At 49.4% G+C, this 18,958-nt stretch overlaps 6 protein-coding genes across 6 annotated transcripts; 4 read left to right on the top strand and 2 right to left on the bottom strand.

The window, feature by feature from the left end:
- Window positions 1–290: 290 nt before the first annotated feature.
- On the top strand, window positions 291–1,376 carry C8Q69DRAFT_507417 (short-chain dehydrogenase/reductase-like protein SDR; the record flags this gene model as incomplete). The annotated part of the gene is made up of 3 exons (XM_028632889.1): window positions 291–345; window positions 440–952; window positions 1,051–1,376. The coding sequence occupies 3 exons, from the start codon at window positions 291–293 to the stop codon at window positions 1,374–1,376; spliced, it is 894 nt and encodes a 297-aa protein (XP_028484690.1).
- A 2,985-nt stretch (window positions 1,377–4,361) lies between these two features.
- On the bottom strand, window positions 4,362–7,873 carry C8Q69DRAFT_468684 (chromosome transmission fidelity protein 18). The gene is made up of 3 exons (XM_028630705.1): window positions 7,540–7,873; window positions 4,968–7,473; window positions 4,362–4,903 (listed from the first exon to the last, which is right to left on the bottom strand). The coding sequence occupies exons 1-3, from the start codon at window positions 7,769–7,771 to the stop codon at window positions 4,489–4,491; spliced, it is 3,153 nt and encodes a 1,050-aa protein (XP_028484689.1). The 5' UTR covers window positions 7,772–7,873; the 3' UTR covers window positions 4,362–4,488.
- A 1,257-nt stretch (window positions 7,874–9,130) lies between these two features.
- C8Q69DRAFT_403190 (glutathione S-transferase) lies at window positions 9,131–9,811 on the top strand (the record flags this gene model as incomplete). Its single annotated transcript, XM_028627987.1, has 1 exon — window positions 9,131–9,811. One exon carries the CDS (start codon window positions 9,131–9,133, stop codon window positions 9,809–9,811), a length of 681 nt encoding a protein of 226 aa, XP_028484688.1.
- A 389-nt stretch (window positions 9,812–10,200) lies between these two features.
- C8Q69DRAFT_279180 (chromatin remodeling factor subunit) lies at window positions 10,201–12,940 on the top strand. Its single transcript, XM_028626895.1, has 3 exons — window positions 10,201–10,612; window positions 10,684–11,231; window positions 11,284–12,940. Exons 1-3 carry the CDS (start codon window positions 10,528–10,530, stop codon window positions 12,754–12,756), a joined length of 2,106 nt encoding a protein of 701 aa, XP_028484687.1. The 5' UTR covers window positions 10,201–10,527; the 3' UTR covers window positions 12,757–12,940.
- A 432-nt stretch (window positions 12,941–13,372) lies between these two features.
- On the bottom strand, window positions 13,373–15,739 carry C8Q69DRAFT_279162 (hypothetical protein). Its single transcript, XM_028626894.1, has one exon. It carries the CDS (start codon window positions 15,575–15,577, stop codon window positions 13,451–13,453), a length of 2,127 nt encoding a protein of 708 aa, XP_028484686.1. The 5' UTR covers window positions 15,578–15,739; the 3' UTR covers window positions 13,373–13,450.
- Window positions 15,740–15,915: 176 nt separating this feature from the next.
- C8Q69DRAFT_507412 (DEAD/DEAH box helicase) lies at window positions 15,916–17,989 on the top strand (the record flags this gene model as incomplete). Its single annotated transcript, XM_028632888.1, has 2 exons — window positions 15,916–16,212; window positions 16,280–17,989. 2 exons carry the CDS (start codon window positions 15,916–15,918, stop codon window positions 17,987–17,989), a joined length of 2,007 nt encoding a protein of 668 aa, XP_028484685.1.
- Between the last annotated feature and the right edge of the window lie 969 nt (window positions 17,990–18,958).

Genomic DNA, 18,958 nt, shown 5'->3' with positions numbered 1-18,958 from the left:
TCTTTCGACATATCAAGTACAGTATCACCTAGTGCCTATCCGTATGAAACAAACCCTTGGAGACGGCTGTCCATATCTCATGAGGCCCCCAAAGTACGGTATTCGGGATCGAGTGAAGCCCCGATCCGGACAATCTTCAGTCTAAGCATCAGTCATATTTCTTGACTTGTGTTGAAATCCACATATAAGATCCCAAGTCCCTTCCGTAGTGATATAATTTCTATTCATCGTCGTGTTGGCCCAGTCCAATTATTTACCATACCAACTATCTAGTATCCCTATTGTTGAAGATGAATCCAGTCAACACCAAACCATACAACCTTCCATCTGATGCATGTTGGCTAAGTGAGTATGCTCTTACTTTCTTTTCCATCCCAGAAAAAACACAAACTACATGTGACCACCAACTAAACCAAACCTCTATTCATTATTTCCACAGTCACCGGCTGCTCATCAGGAATCGGCCGTGAAATAGCCACTCTCATCGCCAACAAGCCAAGTCAACGTCTAATCGCCACAGCCCGCAACCCATCCACCCTCTCATACCTCCCCGACAACAACCCCAACATCCTCAAGCTCGCCTTAGACGTGACATCAGCCAGTTCCGTCGACGCCGCATTCACCACCGCCGCGCAGCACTTCGGACAGAACTACCATCTTGATATCGTAGTTAACAATGCCGGCTACTCCCTCTCCGGTGACACCGAAGCCGCAACGGAAGAGGAAACGCATCAGGAAATAGAGACGTTGTTCTTCGGGACTGCGCGTGTGACTACGCGTGCGATTGCGGTTATGCGTCAAGATGAGAAGCGTCGTGGTGGTGTCATCTTTAATATCTCGTCTTTGGCTGGATTGTGTGCGTTTCCGGGCCATGCGTATTACCATGCGGGCAAGTTTGCGGTGGAGGGATTTACGGAATCTCTAGCGAGAGAAATGCATCCGGAGTGGAATAGTAAGTTTGAATTTAATTATTGCTGTCTATGTTTCTGGTCGATACGAAAATCTATCGTCGTGACTAACTCCTCATCAACTTACGCTATATATATATAGTCAACTTCTGCATCATCGAACCCAGTGGCGTAAAGACCAATTTCGAAAGCCACAGCAAAGCCATCATCAAGCCTCACCCCGCATACGCGACAGAAGACATGCCATCGCGAAGGCTCGAAAACTACGTGAAAAAGGGTCTTGAGAGTGGTGTCGGTCTGCTAGAACCGCGTGATGTAGCAGAGGCGATTTTCAATATCGCTAATCGTGGTGAACGAGTTCCGCTTCGGGTTCCTCTGGGTAAAGTGGCTTGGACGATGGCGAAGTCGAAATTTGAGAGTATGCTGGTGGATTTGGATATGGTGAAGGATTTGAGTTTTATGGATTGAGATTTTTGGAGAGGAGAGCTATGATGTTGATGAGTTAGATAAGACGATTTGTCGATTGGAATTTACTATACATGGGGGTGCCAGCTCGGCGTGGTTCTATACATGGATCGTATACCCCGGAGTCATTATTAATCATACTCCATATCAACTGATCCTAGATAATGCGGAACGTCGCTCATGCGTCCTTTGACTCTCTTGTTGTGTGGCTCAGTCAACCAGAATTCACTCTGAACTATGAAGTGCTTTTACGCGTCCAGCCCTAAACTTATCCTCATCCTCCCCACAAGGAGAGGAAATTAACCCGCTATGGAATAGGATTAATTGCACCGAGTTCGTTCCCTTTCCGCGGAAAGCGGAAAACTGACATCCACTTGTAGCAGTATCTTCGCTTTTTACTCTCAGTTTGTGGTACCGCTGGTTATTGCGGTGTTGTTGGTATCTAGCTACTTAGCCCGTGAGGGACTCCGGGATATATATCTACATAAAAAAAATAAAAATAAAAAATAAAAGAAAAGAAAAGAACCACCCTTCCCCCCCTCGATATGCATTTCTTCTCGGAGAGCAACTATTCGGAATATCTCACGGCATGAAACTTCGGAGTTCGGAGTAGTAAGAAAATATCATCTGCGCGGAAAGAAGTGGGGAACCTACTTAGTCCGAGGCCGTTAAGTTAAGCAGACCGCAGTTTAACAGTACTACTACTAACTAGTATCGATGCTTGATCCCTGAAGGCTCGTATTTTGTGACTCATGCTCCTTGAATCATAAAGTTGCTGACGACAGAGGCTGGGATGCTGATGTGAGCAGATATGGTCGATTAGGATCTTCCCTGGCAGGGAAAAGAAATGCCTTTTTGGAACAGATTCTATGAAGAAGTATTAGTTACTCTCTACAACTTTTCGACTCTACATCCAGATGTAGGTGAATCTCCACTTTTATCCGATTACCACCTGGGGCAAAACGGGGAATAGGGAAAAAATAATAAAAGGAAAAAAGGTCACATAGAATAATAATAGCGCGGCCCACCGTCCAGACACTTCTATAAGCTCTACTTTGACATATAGATTATGCCACGCGGGAAGTCGATTGGTTCAGGAATCCTCTATGGCAATAATACCCGTATAGAGTAACTAGAGCATGCAGAAAAGAAAAAAAGGCATTATCACCTCATCTCAGGCAGAAATAAATATGCATACATACATATACCCCGAGCGGTAAGTATGCGTCAGCCCCCACGCGGTGATCTAATTCCGAACCACCAAGGTAGAAATATCCCGACACGTTTTCCCTGCAGCGTGAATATCTGACTGGCGGCCGAACATGCCCAGACCAGAGTCCAAAAGCAAGGTCATAGAAACGGCCAAGCCATGAGTCTCGGCCCCATTCCGCTGGCGTATGGTAGATAGAACTAAAGATGGATTCCGCGGGCACCTATTCGGGACTCCGCTGGTCGGGTGGATCGACATGGCTTGTTTCGCGTCCCTCAGACTCATTTTTTTTGGCTTCGAAGTAAATGTTGTTTGTATATTATTATTACCTCAGTTCGAGGGAGTTCTGGACGGTCTGTGGGGCGCGGAAAGTCTTCCTTTGTTTCTACAGGGTGTGTGTGTGTAAAAAAAAAAAAAGGGCCGTTGATGTTGGTTGGTATCTAGATCCTAGGCAGCAGATATAAAAGAACCAGCTTACCCCCTTTTGGATGCACGAGACTGTGATTATCAGCGTTGTCATTCAATAATACATAATCAAACAACAAGATCGGATATTCGAGAACCCCCATCCAAACATCAGGGTTATTTATATAAAACCTCCCTACTACCTACCTACCTACCTTACCTGCCATTATCGGTTCAACCATATTACCAAACCATCAAAATGGCAGCCAACAACATTTCATCCTCCAAATTCAACATATTCTCCAGTCACTCCTCGATCCGTCGGTCCTCCACCTCGACCTGCAACACTACCTCTACTCTCCCCAGCTACGAGGAGTCCACCAGGAGCACAACTTCACCGATGATGAACACCAAGCGATCGAGCTCGAGGGAAAAGAAAGTCGTGCATAACGAGGCTATTGCCACTTGCCTGGCTCTGCGGTAGAGGACTGGGCAACGTCAAACTTCTCTTCGCTTCCAATGTACGCATGCAATCACGACCGATATGGGGGGGATTATTCTTTCTTTCTTCTGAGACCGCCAACGCGGTCTTATTGATTTGGTTCGGACTCGATTCGATTCGATTCGATTCCCACTCCTGCAATGAGTGTGGATCAAAGAACAAAGCTTTTGCTTATTGGAGACATCGCCGGAGTTAACGGGTCTTCTTTCACGATCATCGACTTGACGTTTAATACACCTTCAACAACGACAGCACGATCACAAAACAAAAAGAAAGCTATCCCTCCAGTCCCCCTCTTCCATCTTAAATACGAAAGACAGAAGATGAGAAGAGAGGAAGACGGAAACCCTCAACGGGATACGCTTACATCCCTCTTAACTCATCCGTTTCTTCTACTTTATAACCTTTTAACTTTCCCTTTCCTTTGTCCCCTCTAACAGATACTTATACCCCTTATGTGTCCTTTTCATGTTCTTTGATTCTGTCTGGATATCAATACCGCAGATGACTGAGATTAAATGTGGATGTTTATTGTTGTGTTTCGTTCGTATTCTAGTCTGAGGGAGAGCCTGAGATTGGATCCTAGGATAATTCATAATGATATGATGATATATGAAGCGAATAATATATTTATCTTTTTTATAATTGTCGATGTGTAGTTCATGTGATCTATGTGGATGGAGGATGCTTTGTGTCCTAGTCGATTATGCTCAGAGACTATGGACCCGGCTCATCATGTTAGATTCCAATTTCATCAAAGAAAGTAGACCCTAGGAATCTGGTAGATTCCATGGTAATCAAGGAATAAGCAAGCGTTCGATAGCTCGTCAGATAAGCTACAGGTGCCGACATTACTAGAAAAGGCAAATTTGTAACTTCTGGTATTCGCAGTAAAACCAATTACTATAACTACCTATATCATCCACCGCTATGCATATTACATCTATAAAGACAATTGGTATCATAATCATATAAGTTCAACAGTGACGATCTTTGCCTCACAACCCGCTGAGCAGCTCGCTCATCGAGATCGGTTTACGCACAGCGTTGGAGAAACCTTCGTGAAACGTAACCCACACCTTGCTCCCTGTTTGCTTCGTTTCCTTGTGTTCTCCAGAATCCTTGCGGTTGGTTGGTCCAGGGACTGGCTCCTCGATGATTCGGCCAAAGAAGTCACGCTTAGCACCGGAATTTCTTCCGGACTTCGCATTCTCCTTGTCCTCTTCCTCATCGCGCGACTTCCGACCGGGTTTGGTGTACTTGAGTTGAGATGCCTCTGACTGCTTGCGCATCGTCTCCTTGCGGTATTCTTGATCGAGAACCTGTCGAACGGCATAACGCACGGGAGCAGAACCTCCAGAAGCTATCGAGGTTCCTTTGATCTTGGAAAATGACGTGAGTACGTCCAGAGGCCTATCAGAAGATCGGTCAGTCATTATTGTCCTACAATGGAAGCTTCTACTATGCTGGGACTTACGGCTCCATTCTGTAGATCCATCCGCCATGAGCCCCGCCTTCGTTTTCCACTCTGGCCTTCTCAAATGTAATACCCACACCGGCCATAACTCGAGTGGCTGACCGTACAAGAGCGCGCTCGCTCTCTTTTCGAACACTAGCCATGCTCTTCTGCTCCCCTTGGCCTCGCACCACGACCGGCTTCACATCAGGCGATAACATCCGGAGAAGGTTGGGAACCAGATCCGTTGCTAAAGATTCCATGGATCGAAACAGCCTGAGCAGGGCTGGAGAAAAGGAGGACTGGAATCCTTGTAGTATTGCTTGATTCTGCTTCAAGGCCTCAAAGGCTGCAAAATCGGCTTTGGGGCCAGAGAATGGATGTTCTTCTTCATCCTCATCGTTGCCTAATAGCTCCTTGCTGACGACACCCCCGTTGCTCGATGCGAAGAGATGGTGGAAAGCTAATAGAGGCTGGCTGAGATAAGGGTTGAGCTCCCAATCCTGGTTAGAAAACACCCGAGAGGATATCGCGTCATGGAAATGGAGCCATTCATAAGCAGCATTCGGTTTCGAGAGGAATGTGTCGTCCTGGAAAGTTCGTGTAGGATAAGACGCAAAACACTCGGACACACAACGGTCATATTCGCTGCTGGCATCCACCATCTCCCGCAGGCGATTGATCGCATGGCGCTTACGGATGTCTGCAACTCCCACAGGAGTCTTTCCAGGCCCTTTAGAGAAAGGATCACGGAAGGTGTCCGCACCCGTAGGTGCATCAGGAAAGCCTGCTCCATGAACGAAGATCCGATCGACAATCTCACGTACTCCACCTCGGCCTAGGCCTCTTAACGAAGAGCCTTCCTTCCGAGAATCTTCGATCAGAGTCTGATCGAACCAGGATCGGCTCAGTTTCAGGGGCGTTTCACCACCTGCGTCCCTCAGCTTATGGGCGATCCATTCGGCTGCCACAAGGACGCTGCGTATATCACCCTCGCCAACTCCCCGAGCTGAACGCCCTTCTTTCCGACTTGCTATTCCCCAGGAGGTTTCACATAGTCGCCTTACGCCGTCTCCGTCACATGGGATCCCCTCCTTCGCGAAGATGGTCTTCATTCGTTGCACCACATTTTCCAATGGTGCCTGCCGGATGTGAATGATCTCAGCAACCGTGGACGCTCTAAGTGGTCGAAGGCTTGGGTGGTAAACATCATTGCAAATGAGGATCAGAGGCCGCATAAGACGGAACTTGTCAACCTTCTTCCTTCTCGTGGTAGACTGTTCTCCACTGTAAGTAGAGTTCTTCTGGTCCAGCTGGACGAGTTCGATCAGTGCTTTCATAAAGCCTCCTTCTCCACTGCCGCCAGAACCGCTAACAACTCCATCCACTTCATCAACAACGACACACACCGGTCGTCCTTGCTTGCGAATGGTGGTGCCATTCGCTTCGACGTTGACACTCTTCACGTTCTCTGTTCCCACAGCATCCCGGATGCGGCCCTTGACAACATCCTTACTGCGCTCATCACTAGCATTGATCTCGAGAACTTCATAACCTGCTTGTCTCGCGCACACATGAGCCAGAGTCGTCTTGCCGAGACCTGGAGGACCGGTCAAAAGTAAGACTTTGCGGTGGAAAACCTCCTGTTGTTCATCGTTCTTTAATTTTTTTGCTTTAGCCCTGGCCAGATTAGGAAAGACAATCGGGTCCCATCCTTTGAGCCAGCGCAATACCGATCTATGTGTGCGTTCATCTCCGATGAGATCTGTAAATTTGCGCGCGCGGTACTTCTCAGTCCATAGGGGGCTGACGTTTTTCTTGCCGTTGGTGCTCACTGAAGGCGCCTCAACTGATGGCTTTACTGCTGTAGATGGTTGTGCGCGGCGTTCGCCTTCCTCTTTCGTTTCCCTTGCAGCATCGTCCATAAGCTTGTGAATTTCGATGCCATAGTAGCTCTTTTGGGCTCCAGATCGGCTAGTAGTTGATCGCTCCGCAACGAGCCTTTCATAGGAAATGGGAGCTGTAGTATTTTTCACGCGAACGTTGTGTGTCTTCCCGGAACAGGTCTTGATGGAGAATTTGGTCTCGATTTGCGTGGACGTGGTCGGGCCGCTATGTAATGGGAGACTCGAGACCGAGCTGGTCACGACTGGGATCTCCGTGCTCGACGTAGCCGCTGGGAGTGAGCTTGCTTGAGACGGAGGGAGTAGTAGTTCTGGCGCGGGCTCCTGGATGGCAAAGTCGCTCTGGAAATTCGCATCCCTGAAAGCATCCATATCATCCTCATCATCATCTTCCACGAAACCACCAATTGTTTTCAGTCTCTTGGGTTCCGTGGGAATTTCTGGTTCCCCAATCTTTCTCTTCTGCGCCTCGAGCCCCGGGGATGAGGCGGGAAGGGGACCCGTTGTCGAGGATATGAAGGGCATCTTGACGGTAGGAGGAGAGGAAGGTAAAACGAGATCTGACCGAATAAGAAAATCCAATTCACCGTTCTCTTGCAATGTTTGAGGCTTTGTTGGAGTATCTGGCTGATATCAGACTATCTGGTCTAACAATAGTGATTCTGGCGCAGTAAATTGAAATAGCGTACCAAGTCTTAGATCCTCGTCGCTCCGGAAAACATCAGACAGATTCCACGCACGGTGCTGGATAATGATTCCCTTGCGAAGATTCTCCTGCCGTTGGAGATGTAATGCCTCGATGTCGTCGTCGAAAGTCTCAGATGGGCAATCGTTCAATAGATCGATGTCTGGTGTTTCTGAGTGTAGGTGGAGGGCAGGGTCAAAGGAGGATGGTAGCAAAGGTGAAGATGATGCTGCCATCAGATTATAGACACTGTCATTATCATTGAAACGGGTGCTATCTCAATGAACGCACAGCATCAAGCACTTGGTGTTATCTGAGTACTGGTGCTTATCCCACTGTCCGAAGCGGTGCTATTGACGCGAACAAACGCGTATCGACGCGCCAAGTAATTTTTGGCTTGCCGACGCCTTGTCAGTGTTGACTTCCGCCCCGCAGCTGGACGGCGTCGACTACACGCATTTGATCAATACTTAGTTATCATATTCATTTAAACGATTCTTTAGAGCTTTGATGAAGTTCTATGATTTATCAAGCATATATCCACTGGGACTTTAGGGTGTAGTGCATAACTAACGTACTACGTAGAAACACGCTTGGCTTTGATACTACGGCGTAGTTTCTGAATGATAGAAGCCTTAAACGAGGCGATTTGACAGAATCAACTTCATTGCTTTGGGCTGATATGCCTTGTGTGCCCTTCCGCCGCTTACATCCATTGAATTATGTCAGATCTGACCATATTCATTCTTTTCTTGCAGTCTCATTCCCTTTCGCCCTATTTTTCAGTGGACCCTGCTTTGAAATCAATACTTAGCACCACCAGAGCTCAGATATGCAACCAAGAGACGCTTCGTTTCACGAGATGTGCCACTAACTGTTCCATGAAACCTCTTGCTTTCTCCCGTTTTGGCAAGTAATGAAGTCGTCCTTTGGAGCGATCACCATGGATTATTAATGCGCAAAGTCACGTGGGATATACAAGCGTTGCTCGGCATCCGAATTATTGCAAACACCGCCGATGATGAAAAATACGTATAAAAGAGGCGAGGAGGAAATCGTCTCGGGAAAGCGTCTCGGGACCTCCAGCAGAGCCAATTAGGTCTGTAGTCATTGCTTTCAGATCATGATGCGGACCAAGACTTGCTACACGCTACGTCGTACCATACCCAAAGTATGTCATCGTGATTAGAAAATAATTGATGCCGCCTTAGCAAGTGAAGGTTAGCTTAAGGTTAGCTTCACTGCGCTTCAGGAGCTGACTCGGACGTTGATTGAGTAAGCTTCTCGACAATTCTCGGCCATTCTGCATGTTGTGCTCGGGGAAACCCCATTTGTCAATAGTTATACTCTGAGTATCAAGATGGAGCAGGGAGGTGGGGGATCTGCTTCCAGCTTGGATTCGGTAGTCGTCCCAAGCTTTATCACCCGCGGTGGACAGGTTCATATATAAGCTCTGTAACATCCCCGCCGTGGGTTAACTCCAGACTGTTTACAGAAATACAAAAGGCCAAACTTAATTGCTCTTTTATAACACCGGCTCTCTAGCACCTCCCAAAATTCCCATCTAATTCGTCCTCCACTCGCCTTCAGCCAAAATGGCATCTCTCAAACCGATCATTCTTTACGGCCACGTTGGCGGCCCCAACCCATGGAAGGTGGCCATGGTCGCTGAGGAACTGGGCGTCCCCTATGACTTCAAGATCCTGGAGTTCCCAGAGATGAAGAAGGAGCCCTTTGAAAAGATCAACCCCAATGGACGAGTGCCCGCCATCGAGGACCCCAACACTGGCATCACGCTGTGGGAATCCGGCGCTATTGTCGAGTACCTCGTGGAGACCTACGACAAAGACAAGAAGATCAGCTTCACGGCCGGCACGCCCGACTACTTCCATGCTAAGCAGTGGCTCCACTACCAGATGTCCGGCCAGGGCCCTTATTTCGGCCAGGCCGTCTGGTTCAAGATGTTCCACCCGGAGAAGATCCAGAGCGCACAGGACCGCTACGTCAATGAAATCCGTCGTGTGTCTGGTGTCCTGAATAGGGTGCTGGAAAAGCAGGACTGGCTGGTGGGGGGCAAATATAGTTATGTTGATGTTGCCTTCGTCCCGTGGTACGAGGTTGTGCCATGGGCTGCCAGCGAGATCGATCTGGAGAAGGAATTCCCAAAACTGTCTGAGTGGCTGAACCGCATCAAGTCTCGTCCTGCCGTAGCCAAAGTCCTCAAGGACAAGGCTGAGGTGAAGGCCGCTGCTGATGCTGCTGCTGCTAAGAAATAGGCGTGATTGTGGAAGATGGGACCAGACAGACGTTTACGATAGAATATGAGAGTCTTGCCTAGATAGTGTCAGACCAGGCATACAATACCACTCAATGTATGAGCGAGATTGATAGCTATGATACCTCAGTCGCAAGCAATCGATTCCTTTGTTTCTCGTACTGTCTTTGAACAGTAAATACCTATGCATCCTGTAGATGGCAATGCAACATGGTCATGGTCATAACTTTCCCATTGCTTTATATTTGATATTCTAGGGAGACATGGCTCCAGCCCAACAACAGGGAGTATAATTTATTTGGTATTAAGGCATTACGATGCTATCACAGAGTAATGAAATACCTACCTAGGTAGTCTACAGTGGCAGGAGTGAGGCTGGTGCCAAGTGTGGCGGAGAGTATTCCGCATAAGGCTAGCGCCACCAGCCCCAGCGACCGCGCGAGTTTTTGGGGAGAACGAGGAGCTTCCTGTCCGTGTTCGCGACAGATCGTGACCGGCAACATCGCATCTAGACCGCATCCACCACCCGCCTCCTGGGCTTCTGCATTCCCCTTCTGTGTATTTGGCGGCCTGGTCTACAGCGCCAGTCATCTGCTGACTGCGTCTGCGTCCTGTTCACCAAAGAGCTTTGACGACTCTTGACGTCTCTCATCGCAGGCAAGGAGCCTGTTCCCGTTACTTGCGACCAACGTCCCATCTAGATCCCAACGCGCCACGATGGATGAGAACCCCGTCATCCCCAGTGGCCCTGCTGATAAAGAGCAGGCAGGTGCTGCTGGCCAGGATGCGCCCGCTGACTCTGGTATGTAATCGCTAGCTTGTTATCGTTCTCTGAAACGCAATAGTTGCTAAAGCTTTGACCTGGAAATGCAGGATCGCAATCGCCCGTGAAGAAGACCGAAAATACGGGATCAGATAACCCTATGGATGCACCAGCATCGCCCCGACCGCAGAATGATGATGCGGAGCCAGAAGACGAGGAGATGGGCGGTACAGAGACGGCAAGCAAGGAGAATGGCACAGCGGATGCAAGCGCAGATGCTTCTGGTTCGCAGCCAGCTGCAGATGCCGCTGGAGAAGAGCAACCCGCACAGGACAAGGCCTCCGTCGAGGATTCAGCTCGTTCGCATCTCGTTTCCCAGACACATGCCATCATTCTCCCCAGTTACACATCGTGGTTCGATATGCATACGATCCACCCCTTGGAAAAGAAAGCAATGGCAGAGTTCTTCAACGGTCGTAACCGAAGCAAGACTCCTGCAGTCTACAAAGATTACCGAGACTTCATGATCAACACCTACCGATTGAACCCGGTCGAGTATTTGACGGTCACCGCCTGCCGCAGGAATCTGGCGGGTGATGTTTGCGCTATAATGCGTGTTCATTCCTTCCTCGAACAATGGGGCCTCATCAATTACCAGGTAAGAATAACAAGAACAACTGCTCCGCAAACCTGTCTAACTTTTGTTCTAGGTCGACCCTCAGACGCGGCCTTCGAATATCGGCCCACCTTTCACTGGCCACTTCAGAGTCACAGCCGATACTCCTCGTGGACTGCAGCCATTCCAGCCGGGACCGAACTCCTTTGTTACTCCTGGAAAGCCTCTGCCTGCCACTGACCGTGCGGCGTCCGCTACTCCTGCCAGCAAGGCGGATCTCAACCTCGAGATCCGTCGCAATATCTACGACGATAAGGGCAAAGAAGTCACTCCCTCCGAAGACAAGGCGAAGCAGACGAATGGAGATGGCGCTGCCGCTAACGGCACAGTGGCCGAGGCTTCAGCCAAGTCGTTGGAGAGCGTCGTCCGTGAGCCGCGCCGCAAAGTCCACTGCTTCTCTTGTGGTATCGATTGTACGCGCCTTCGCTTTCACTACGCCAAGTCGACTCCTGCTACAGCAAACCCCAATGCTTCTGATACAAAATACGATCTGTGCCCGAACTGCTTCCTCCAGGGTCGCATGCCGTCCAGCCACAGCGCCTCAGACTTTGTGAGAATCGAAGAGAAGCCACACACCGGTATCTCCGATAAGGATGCTCCGTGGTCTGAGTCAGAGTTGATTCTGCTCCTCGAGGCTCTCGAGAACTTTGACGACAACTGGGACCAGATCGCCAAGCATGTCGGCACGAGAACTCGGGAAGAGTGTGTGATGAAGTTCTTGCAACTAGAGATTGAGGACAAGTATCTCGACGATCTGCCCGGTACATCAGACGCAAACCGGGCTCCTAACGGAAGAGAACCGGTTAGCCAGCTCGACAACCCTGTTCTGTCTGTTGTCGCATTTTTGGCACAGATGGCAGAGCCTGCAGTGGCCGCCGCGGCAGCCGGACGCTCCGTGCAGGAGATCCGCAAGGAGCTCCAAAAGCAGATTGAGAAGAGCAGTGACAAGGCTCAAGATAAAGGCAAGGAGAAGGAAGGAGAGCCCATGAAGTCTGAGGATTCGATGGAGATCGAGGAAGTCTCTCGGGAACAGGAGTCCACGGAAGTGGCCCAGGGAGACAAGCGTACGCCAGCATCTCTTGCCACTGTAGCACTGGGAACATCTGCTGCTCGTGCCGGTGCCCTGGCATCGCACGAAGAGCGCGAGATGACTCGCCTTGTGTCTGCTGCTGTCAACATCACGCTGCAGAAGTTCGAGATTAAGCTTGCGCAGTTCAACGAAATGGAAGAGATCATCGAAGCTGAGCGCAGAGAGCTGGAGCAGGCCCGACAGCAGCTCTTCCTCGACCGCATGGCCTTCAAGAAGCGAGTCAAGGAAGTCCAGGACGCAATGCAAGCTGCTAGCCTCAAGGGCCCTGGTGAGGAAGCGAACGCTATCCTCGCCGACGCCGCCACTGCCGGTCTTGGAAATCACTTCACTTTCCAGCCAGCAGACGCTGACTCAAGAGCCAGAGTTCAGCCATTGAGCGCAGAAGCTGGTGCGGATTTCAAGACTCTGGACCTGTAAGAGTAGCAGGGATGTGTTTCTTTCAACAACAGGGCGCACTTTTTTCTGCAAAATTCGCATTGTGTACAGCTACGGAGGGACTTCTTCAAAAAGACGCAAAATCGGACACGGAAGGGAAATTTTTAAATCTCAAGGACGTGGCAGAAACTTGGGTAGATGAGGTGGTTCTTTTTCTTCTTTTAAAATTGTGTGACTCGCTTTTACTGCCTGTCTTCTATTTTCTCCCTTGTTTTTACACTTTTGATGTTAGTTATGAGGAAGGCGCACAATTTTCCAGGGAGTTTCGAAGAAGCCTTTTTATGTTAACGCTTTTTTATCTTATTTAGTGAGAAGGATTTCATTTAGTGAAACATGTGTTTTCTAATGCATGATTTTTCCTTATTATCAAATAAATCAGGTCAAATCAATGAAACTTATCAATCGAATTACTTGCCTTTGTGAAATTGTACTGTTCTCATTCTTTCCTGTGAGATTAAGGAGTCCATGGCGGACGTCAGGGGTGAAGAATTCAAGAGGATATACCTTTATTGCTGGATAGCTTGCTTAACCCCATGCCCTATAATTTACTGACTCAGTCCACAAAAAGCAGATAGTATAACTTTTAACCAATTAATATCCACAACATGACATGTAACTATGGTACACACTATATGATGACATAGATATGAGAAAGGTCATCCCGGATGTCGAGATATCATTCAGAATCACCAAGTTCGTGAGAACCGGGTGAACCAGAATGTAAAGGAGGACGGATCTCTTCTTCTTCTTCTCCTTCTTCAGGATCGAGCACTGGTTGTCCATGACCTGAACTAGATGGTGGATGACTTCCTTGGGACCCGTCGCGATCCTCTTTATCAGGTTTACGTTCATGTTCATGGTCATGGTCATGGCCATGCTCGTCGAGAATATGATGAGCGCTGGCTTCAGATGCTGGATCCAATTCCATACCGCCGTCACTAAGATCGGTGCTCTGATCGTCTTCGTTCTCGTCGGTGTGGCCCTCATGCGCGTCTGTGGTGGTATCTCCCATCCCTGCTGTGTTGCGCTCGTTTTGATCACTGCTATCGTGATCGATGTTTTCACGCCATTTGCGCACTTGCAATGTACTTGATTTGCTCCCGCGCGTGTCTTCCACGCGTCGTCTTTTCCTCCGGTTTCGATCGAGATCGTCTTCGATTTCGAATATTTCGTAGCCGTATTCCTCCCATTCGCTTCGATAGAGTACGCGATCTCGCCAGTCGACTAGATCTTCTTTTCTCTTGCGCTCTCCGATCGGTTTTCGAGGCCCGGTGAGATTGGCATTTGGCATTCGGTCACTGTCTTCGAGTTTGATCGGTGGTTCGGGGCCAGATGGGACGTGGTGTCCTATCAATTGCCAGATACGGAGTTCCTCCGTCTTGCTGATCTGCTCGTCGAGATACTCTGCGTGGGTATCTTCGAGGGTTTCGGGATCAGGTGCCATTTCTTCGTCCTCGTCTGAACGAGGCTCAGACCCAGGGGAAGACAGGGCTTCTGACATTTCCTCAGCAGAAGATTCATCATCATCATCTTCTTCTTCCATAGCGTCGATTTCTTGTGTCTGGTTCTCAGATGGATGGCGAGAAACGCTCCTTTCGCGAGACGCTACTGATCCTGATAGAGCATTTTCGACCTCATCATAACTCATGTAGGACGTTGTCCAGCCCTTACGGTGTCGTATATCTGCCACTTCGAGGCTACATCTCCGCGCAGCTCCGATCCAGAAATCAAATGTATCAGACTTCATGTTCAGCACGTCTAGCGCCGCTCTGACGTCGCGGAGTCTCACGACCCGAGATATTTCACGATTACTCCATGATACGTCGCGGATGCGGGACATGGCAAAGAAAATAGACGACTGGACCAGGCGTCGTGTTATGCTCACTGCCAGGGCGTAGAAATCTGCAAACGCATCGCTGGTGAGCGAGGGAGATTCGTCCGCGTAGGCTATGTTTACCCAGTTGTCTTCGATGCGCGACCCTCCAAAATTCATAAAGCAGCGTTCAGACAGCTTAATCCACTTGCTGATGTTGAGTAAGCTAGCAGAGAGAGCTATGCTCGATTCGGCTTGATTGTCTGAGGAATTCTGGGTTTCTAGCTGCTGCTCTATCTGCTCGGCCTTTTCGCGATCGATGATCCAGTTATCATGGTGCTTTTTCCTCCCCGAAGTGTCTTCCGAGGCCTGTTCCTCTAAGGCAAGAATCTCAGCGAATTCATCTAGAGCTTCACAGCATTCCGGACTAACTTCCGCTGCGGCTGGTATATCTCCCAGGACAATGGACCGGGGGTGACGCTCAAGAAGATGCTGGCGCTCGAGACCGGCCTGGAGAAGCTTGATATAGTCGAGTACCTCTAGCTCAGATTTTGTCCCAATGGCATTGGAAATGTCTCGTATACCATCCGTTCCCTTTCTAGCAAGGACGTTGAAAAAGACATTTTTCTCGCTGGAGGACCAGGTAACGGCTCCGTTCTGTGACGGATGATGTGTTTCTCCTTCGTCGAACTTAGGTCCTGTGGAGACATCATTGATCATATCCGTCAGCATATGACGGTACGATTCGATGGCCTCTTTTGTAAACCCTCTCCGGCGACTTCGATGGGCGTTGTATCGCAGTCCTTTGGAAGACCTCGAGCGCCGTCTTGTTTTGCGATTCTCTCCTCCAGATTCATCTGACGACTCGATCCTTAACCCCTGCAGCGGCGGGGAAGACGCCGGAAATCCCTGTCGCGGGGCTCTGCTGTCAACATCCGAGTCCGAAGCTTCTTCATCTTCATCTGGTTCGTAAAGACTTGTAGTGCTCATGATGTTGATGCTGGGCGAGGCCCGAGCGTGCTACACGCCGAAGACCTGGGGGATCTGGGAGGAATTGGGGAAACATCACACCGAATATGTGGTTATGTGAACAACAGCAGAATCAGAAACATCGGCACTCAGAAAGTTGGTATGATGTGGTGGTAGCGAAATAATCATGTCCGCATCAAAGAATTCCCAAAAGATTGACAGAAATGTGTTTGCGCTGTTTGTCTGCCGGAGCTCCGCCATTTCGCCGCAGATCGTCGTCAAAAAGAAGTCTTAGATTAGACAATGGGAGGTTAATAATTTCTTGGACAGCCACATCGCGTTGATCTTGGAACACTCGCATGGAGTCTTTCCTGGGAGGATGGAGAATGTTCCGGGTCCTACGATGGTCGTTGCGCCGCCCTGCCTTTCAGAGAGCTGTTCTACCACTTCCTTGGGATAGACGTCTAAACTCTACAAGCTCTACAAGATCCAGTCCGCCGCGGCCTTCTAGCGATGCCCCTTCTAGCGATCCACCGCTGTCGGGAGGTATTCGTCTCCGACAGTACCAGGAAGAATGCATTCAGTCCGTGCTGAAATACGTCAGCGATGGTCACAAACGACTGGGTATATCTCTAGCAACTGGCGCAGGAAAGACGGTTGGTAGAAGCTGTCGATAGTATACATGTTCTGCTGTCCAGGAACTAATCAGCTTCTGTACTATAGGTCATCTTTACACAGTTGATCGGCCGTATACCTCCTCGTACCAGACATGCAACCCAGACATTGATCATAGTTCACCGAAAAGAGCTCGTTGAGCAGGCAGCGCGTCATTGCCGACTTGCGTATCCAGACCGAACTGTCGAGATCGAAATGGGAAATAATAAAGCTTCAGGAGCTGCCGATATCACAATCGCCTCTATACAGAGTCTCGTATCGAGAGGTCGCATAGAGAAGTTCAATCCCGATCGTTTCAAGCTGGTGCTCGTCGATGAGGCACACCATATCGTGGCGCGATCCTACCGTGAGGCGCTGGAGCATTTCGGATTGGATAAAGCGTCTGAGGAGTCGCCTATTCTGGTGGGTGTCTCTGCGACATTTTCTCGATTCGACGGGCTGAAGCTAGGCGCCGCGATCGACCATATTGTCTACCATAAAGACTACGTCGACATGATCGGGGAACAGTGGTTGGCAGATGCGGTGTTCACAACTGTAAAGTCAGAGGCCGACCTGTCTGGCGTCCGGAAGGACAAATTCGGAGACTTTGCTGTCGGCCAACTTTCCGAGGCAGTCAATACAGAACAAACCAACAATATAACTGTGCGCGCATGGCTCTCGAACGCCAGTGACCGGAAATCAACACTAGTGTTCTGTGTCGACATCGAGCATGCCCGGCAGCTCACCGCAACCTTTCGCGAGCATGGGATTGATGCTCGATACATTACCAGCTCTACTCCGAAGGACGTCCGATCCGAACAACTGCTCGCGTTCAAAAACCAAGAATATCCGGTTCTGCTGAATTGCGGTCTGTTTACCGAGGGAACTGATATCCCAAACATCGATTGCGTTCTTCTTGCGCGGCCTACACGGTCGAAGAATCTCCTGATCCAGATGATTGGAAGGGGCCTTCGATTGTATCCGGGCAAGAAAGACTGTCACATTATCGACATGGTTGCCTCTTTGCGTGCTGGAGTGCTCTCAACGCCTACACTGTTCGGCCTTGACCCGGACAAGGTGCTCGAGAAGGTGAATGCGAGAGAGCTATCTGAGAGCGCCGCAGCTCTCGAATCCGAGCCTGCGTCGCAAGGCGAGGGCCTGCCTAACGAGGACGAAGTCAATATCACCTTTACGAAGTACGACAGTATCTTCGACCTGCTCGGTGATGTCCACCGTGAAAGACACATCCGGTCCATCTCACCCAATTCATGGGTACGGGTAGATCAAGCTCGCTATGTCCTCGTTGACCGATCTGGATGGCTCACCATCGAGAAGGACGAGGGATCAGACCTATTTGCCGTGCGACATGTCACAAAATTCACCCACGACGAGACCGAAGCAACCGTCTACACGCGTCCACGCCAGGTTGCCAGCGCACCTGATCTGGACCAGGCCGTTCGTGCAGCCGACACTTACGCTAGCGGTATCTTCGACACGTCGTTTATCTCCACTCACCAACGTTGGAGGAGCGCACCCGCGACTCCTAGCCAACTTGCCATGCTGAATAAACGGCGCGTTCACGAAGAGCCATTTCGATCCGAAGACCTCACGCGAGGTCAAGCGGCTGATATGATCACGAAGCTGAAATTCGGCTTGAAAAAGCGGATGGCAGCGGTGCAGGCGAAGCAGCGACGACAGAAACGTCTCGCGGCGGAGAAGCAAGAGTTTGAAGAATTGAAGCGTCGAGGCGATGTGAAAGTCGGTCCTCTGAATGCGTAAAAGGTAAAATTATGAGTTGGCTCTCTTTCCTTCCTGGAGCGTGTCTGAACCTCCATTATGCGATCATCCTGCTTCTTCTAGCCCTGGTATAATGACATTCAAGCCTCTCAGCTGAATCGATCATTGTATTATCCCTCCGCCGCGATCCAGAATGCTTACTCGGAAACATTCCATGATCCATAACTTATGAAGAGAAAGAATGAGTCCACCGAATCGAGTAGTACATACAAGAGCTCCTCCCTCTGCTCTTCGATAAATATACATACATACATCGACTAGTTAGTTAGTTACACAAACATCACGAAAAACCGCTCTTCTCACAACTATATCCTCCACAGACCAGGCCTCGTCCCAACACCAACGGATCGACGTGATTATCATCAGACCGAGTCTATTACCTGGAACAGGGGAAATTATCACCACCCAGGGAAAGCAGAAAAAGGGTTTAAGGATAGAGGAATAACATCCGTGCAGGAAGGGTCGAGAGCCCGCCGGTGTGATATACGGTCAGCAGGGCTGATGTGAGGGAGTGGATCTCTTGAGGAGGGAGGGATCAAGACTCTAGATCTAGTCTATTAATCAGAATATACTGTACAATCTCCATTTTATCCAAGAAAGACTTTTATCTCTACAGGAACGGCTTGTTCGTGCACGGTTTTCAATCGTGTTGATTCTCCCTTGGACAAAGTCCTCAGATCAGCCGTCGTTAATACAGGATAATACAGGACAATGATTACTCCAACTGAGCGTTTCTACCATGGTAAACGATACGATTCACTCCCTTCGATTCATCCGCCAAACTGTATTTAGATCTGTATACGTCCCAACTCCACCGCCCTCGCCTCAATCGAGAAAGGAAAAGAAAAATGAACATGCACATCCCGCCCGACAGGACGACGGTCAATGGTAATCGGTATATGGCAAGAGACAGAGAAGCTGTTGGTCCAGCATAGCTGCGGGTAGGTGGTG

This window comes from Paecilomyces variotii (genome assembly GCF_004022145.1).
Source record: "Paecilomyces variotii strain CBS 101075 chromosome Unknown C8Q69scaffold_6, whole genome shotgun sequence".
Classification (NCBI taxonomy): domain Eukaryota; kingdom Fungi; phylum Ascomycota; class Eurotiomycetes; order Eurotiales; family Thermoascaceae; genus Paecilomyces; species Paecilomyces variotii.
This window is presented reverse-complemented; position numbering and strand designations above follow the sequence as displayed.

Bases quoted from the DNA above. Each gene is read 5' to 3' on its own strand.
- C8Q69DRAFT_468684 (XM_028630705.1), bottom strand. From the start codon at position 7,771: ATGGCAGCATCATCTTCACCTTTGCTACCATCCTCCTTTGACCCTGCC. The intron at 7,474-7,539 runs GTACGCTATTTC...GATATCAGCCAG, and splicing joins CGACGAGGATCTAAGACTTG to ATACTCCAACAAAGCCTCAA. The intron at 4,904-4,967 runs GTAAGTCCCAGC...ATCTTCTGATAG, and splicing joins TGGATCTACAGAATGGAGCC to GCCTCTGGACGTACTCACGT.
- C8Q69DRAFT_279180 (XM_028626895.1), top strand. From the start codon at position 10,528: ATGGATGAGAACCCCGTCATCCCCAGTGGCCCTGCTGATAAAGAGCAG. The intron at 10,613-10,683 runs GTATGTAATCGC...CTGGAAATGCAG, and splicing joins GGATGCGCCCGCTGACTCTG to GATCGCAATCGCCCGTGAAG. The intron at 11,232-11,283 runs GTAAGAATAACA...CTTTTGTTCTAG, and splicing joins GGGGCCTCATCAATTACCAG to GTCGACCCTCAGACGCGGCC.
- C8Q69DRAFT_279162 (XM_028626894.1), bottom strand. From the start codon at position 15,577: ATGAGCACTACAAGTCTTTACGAACCAGATGAAGATGAAGAAGCTTCG.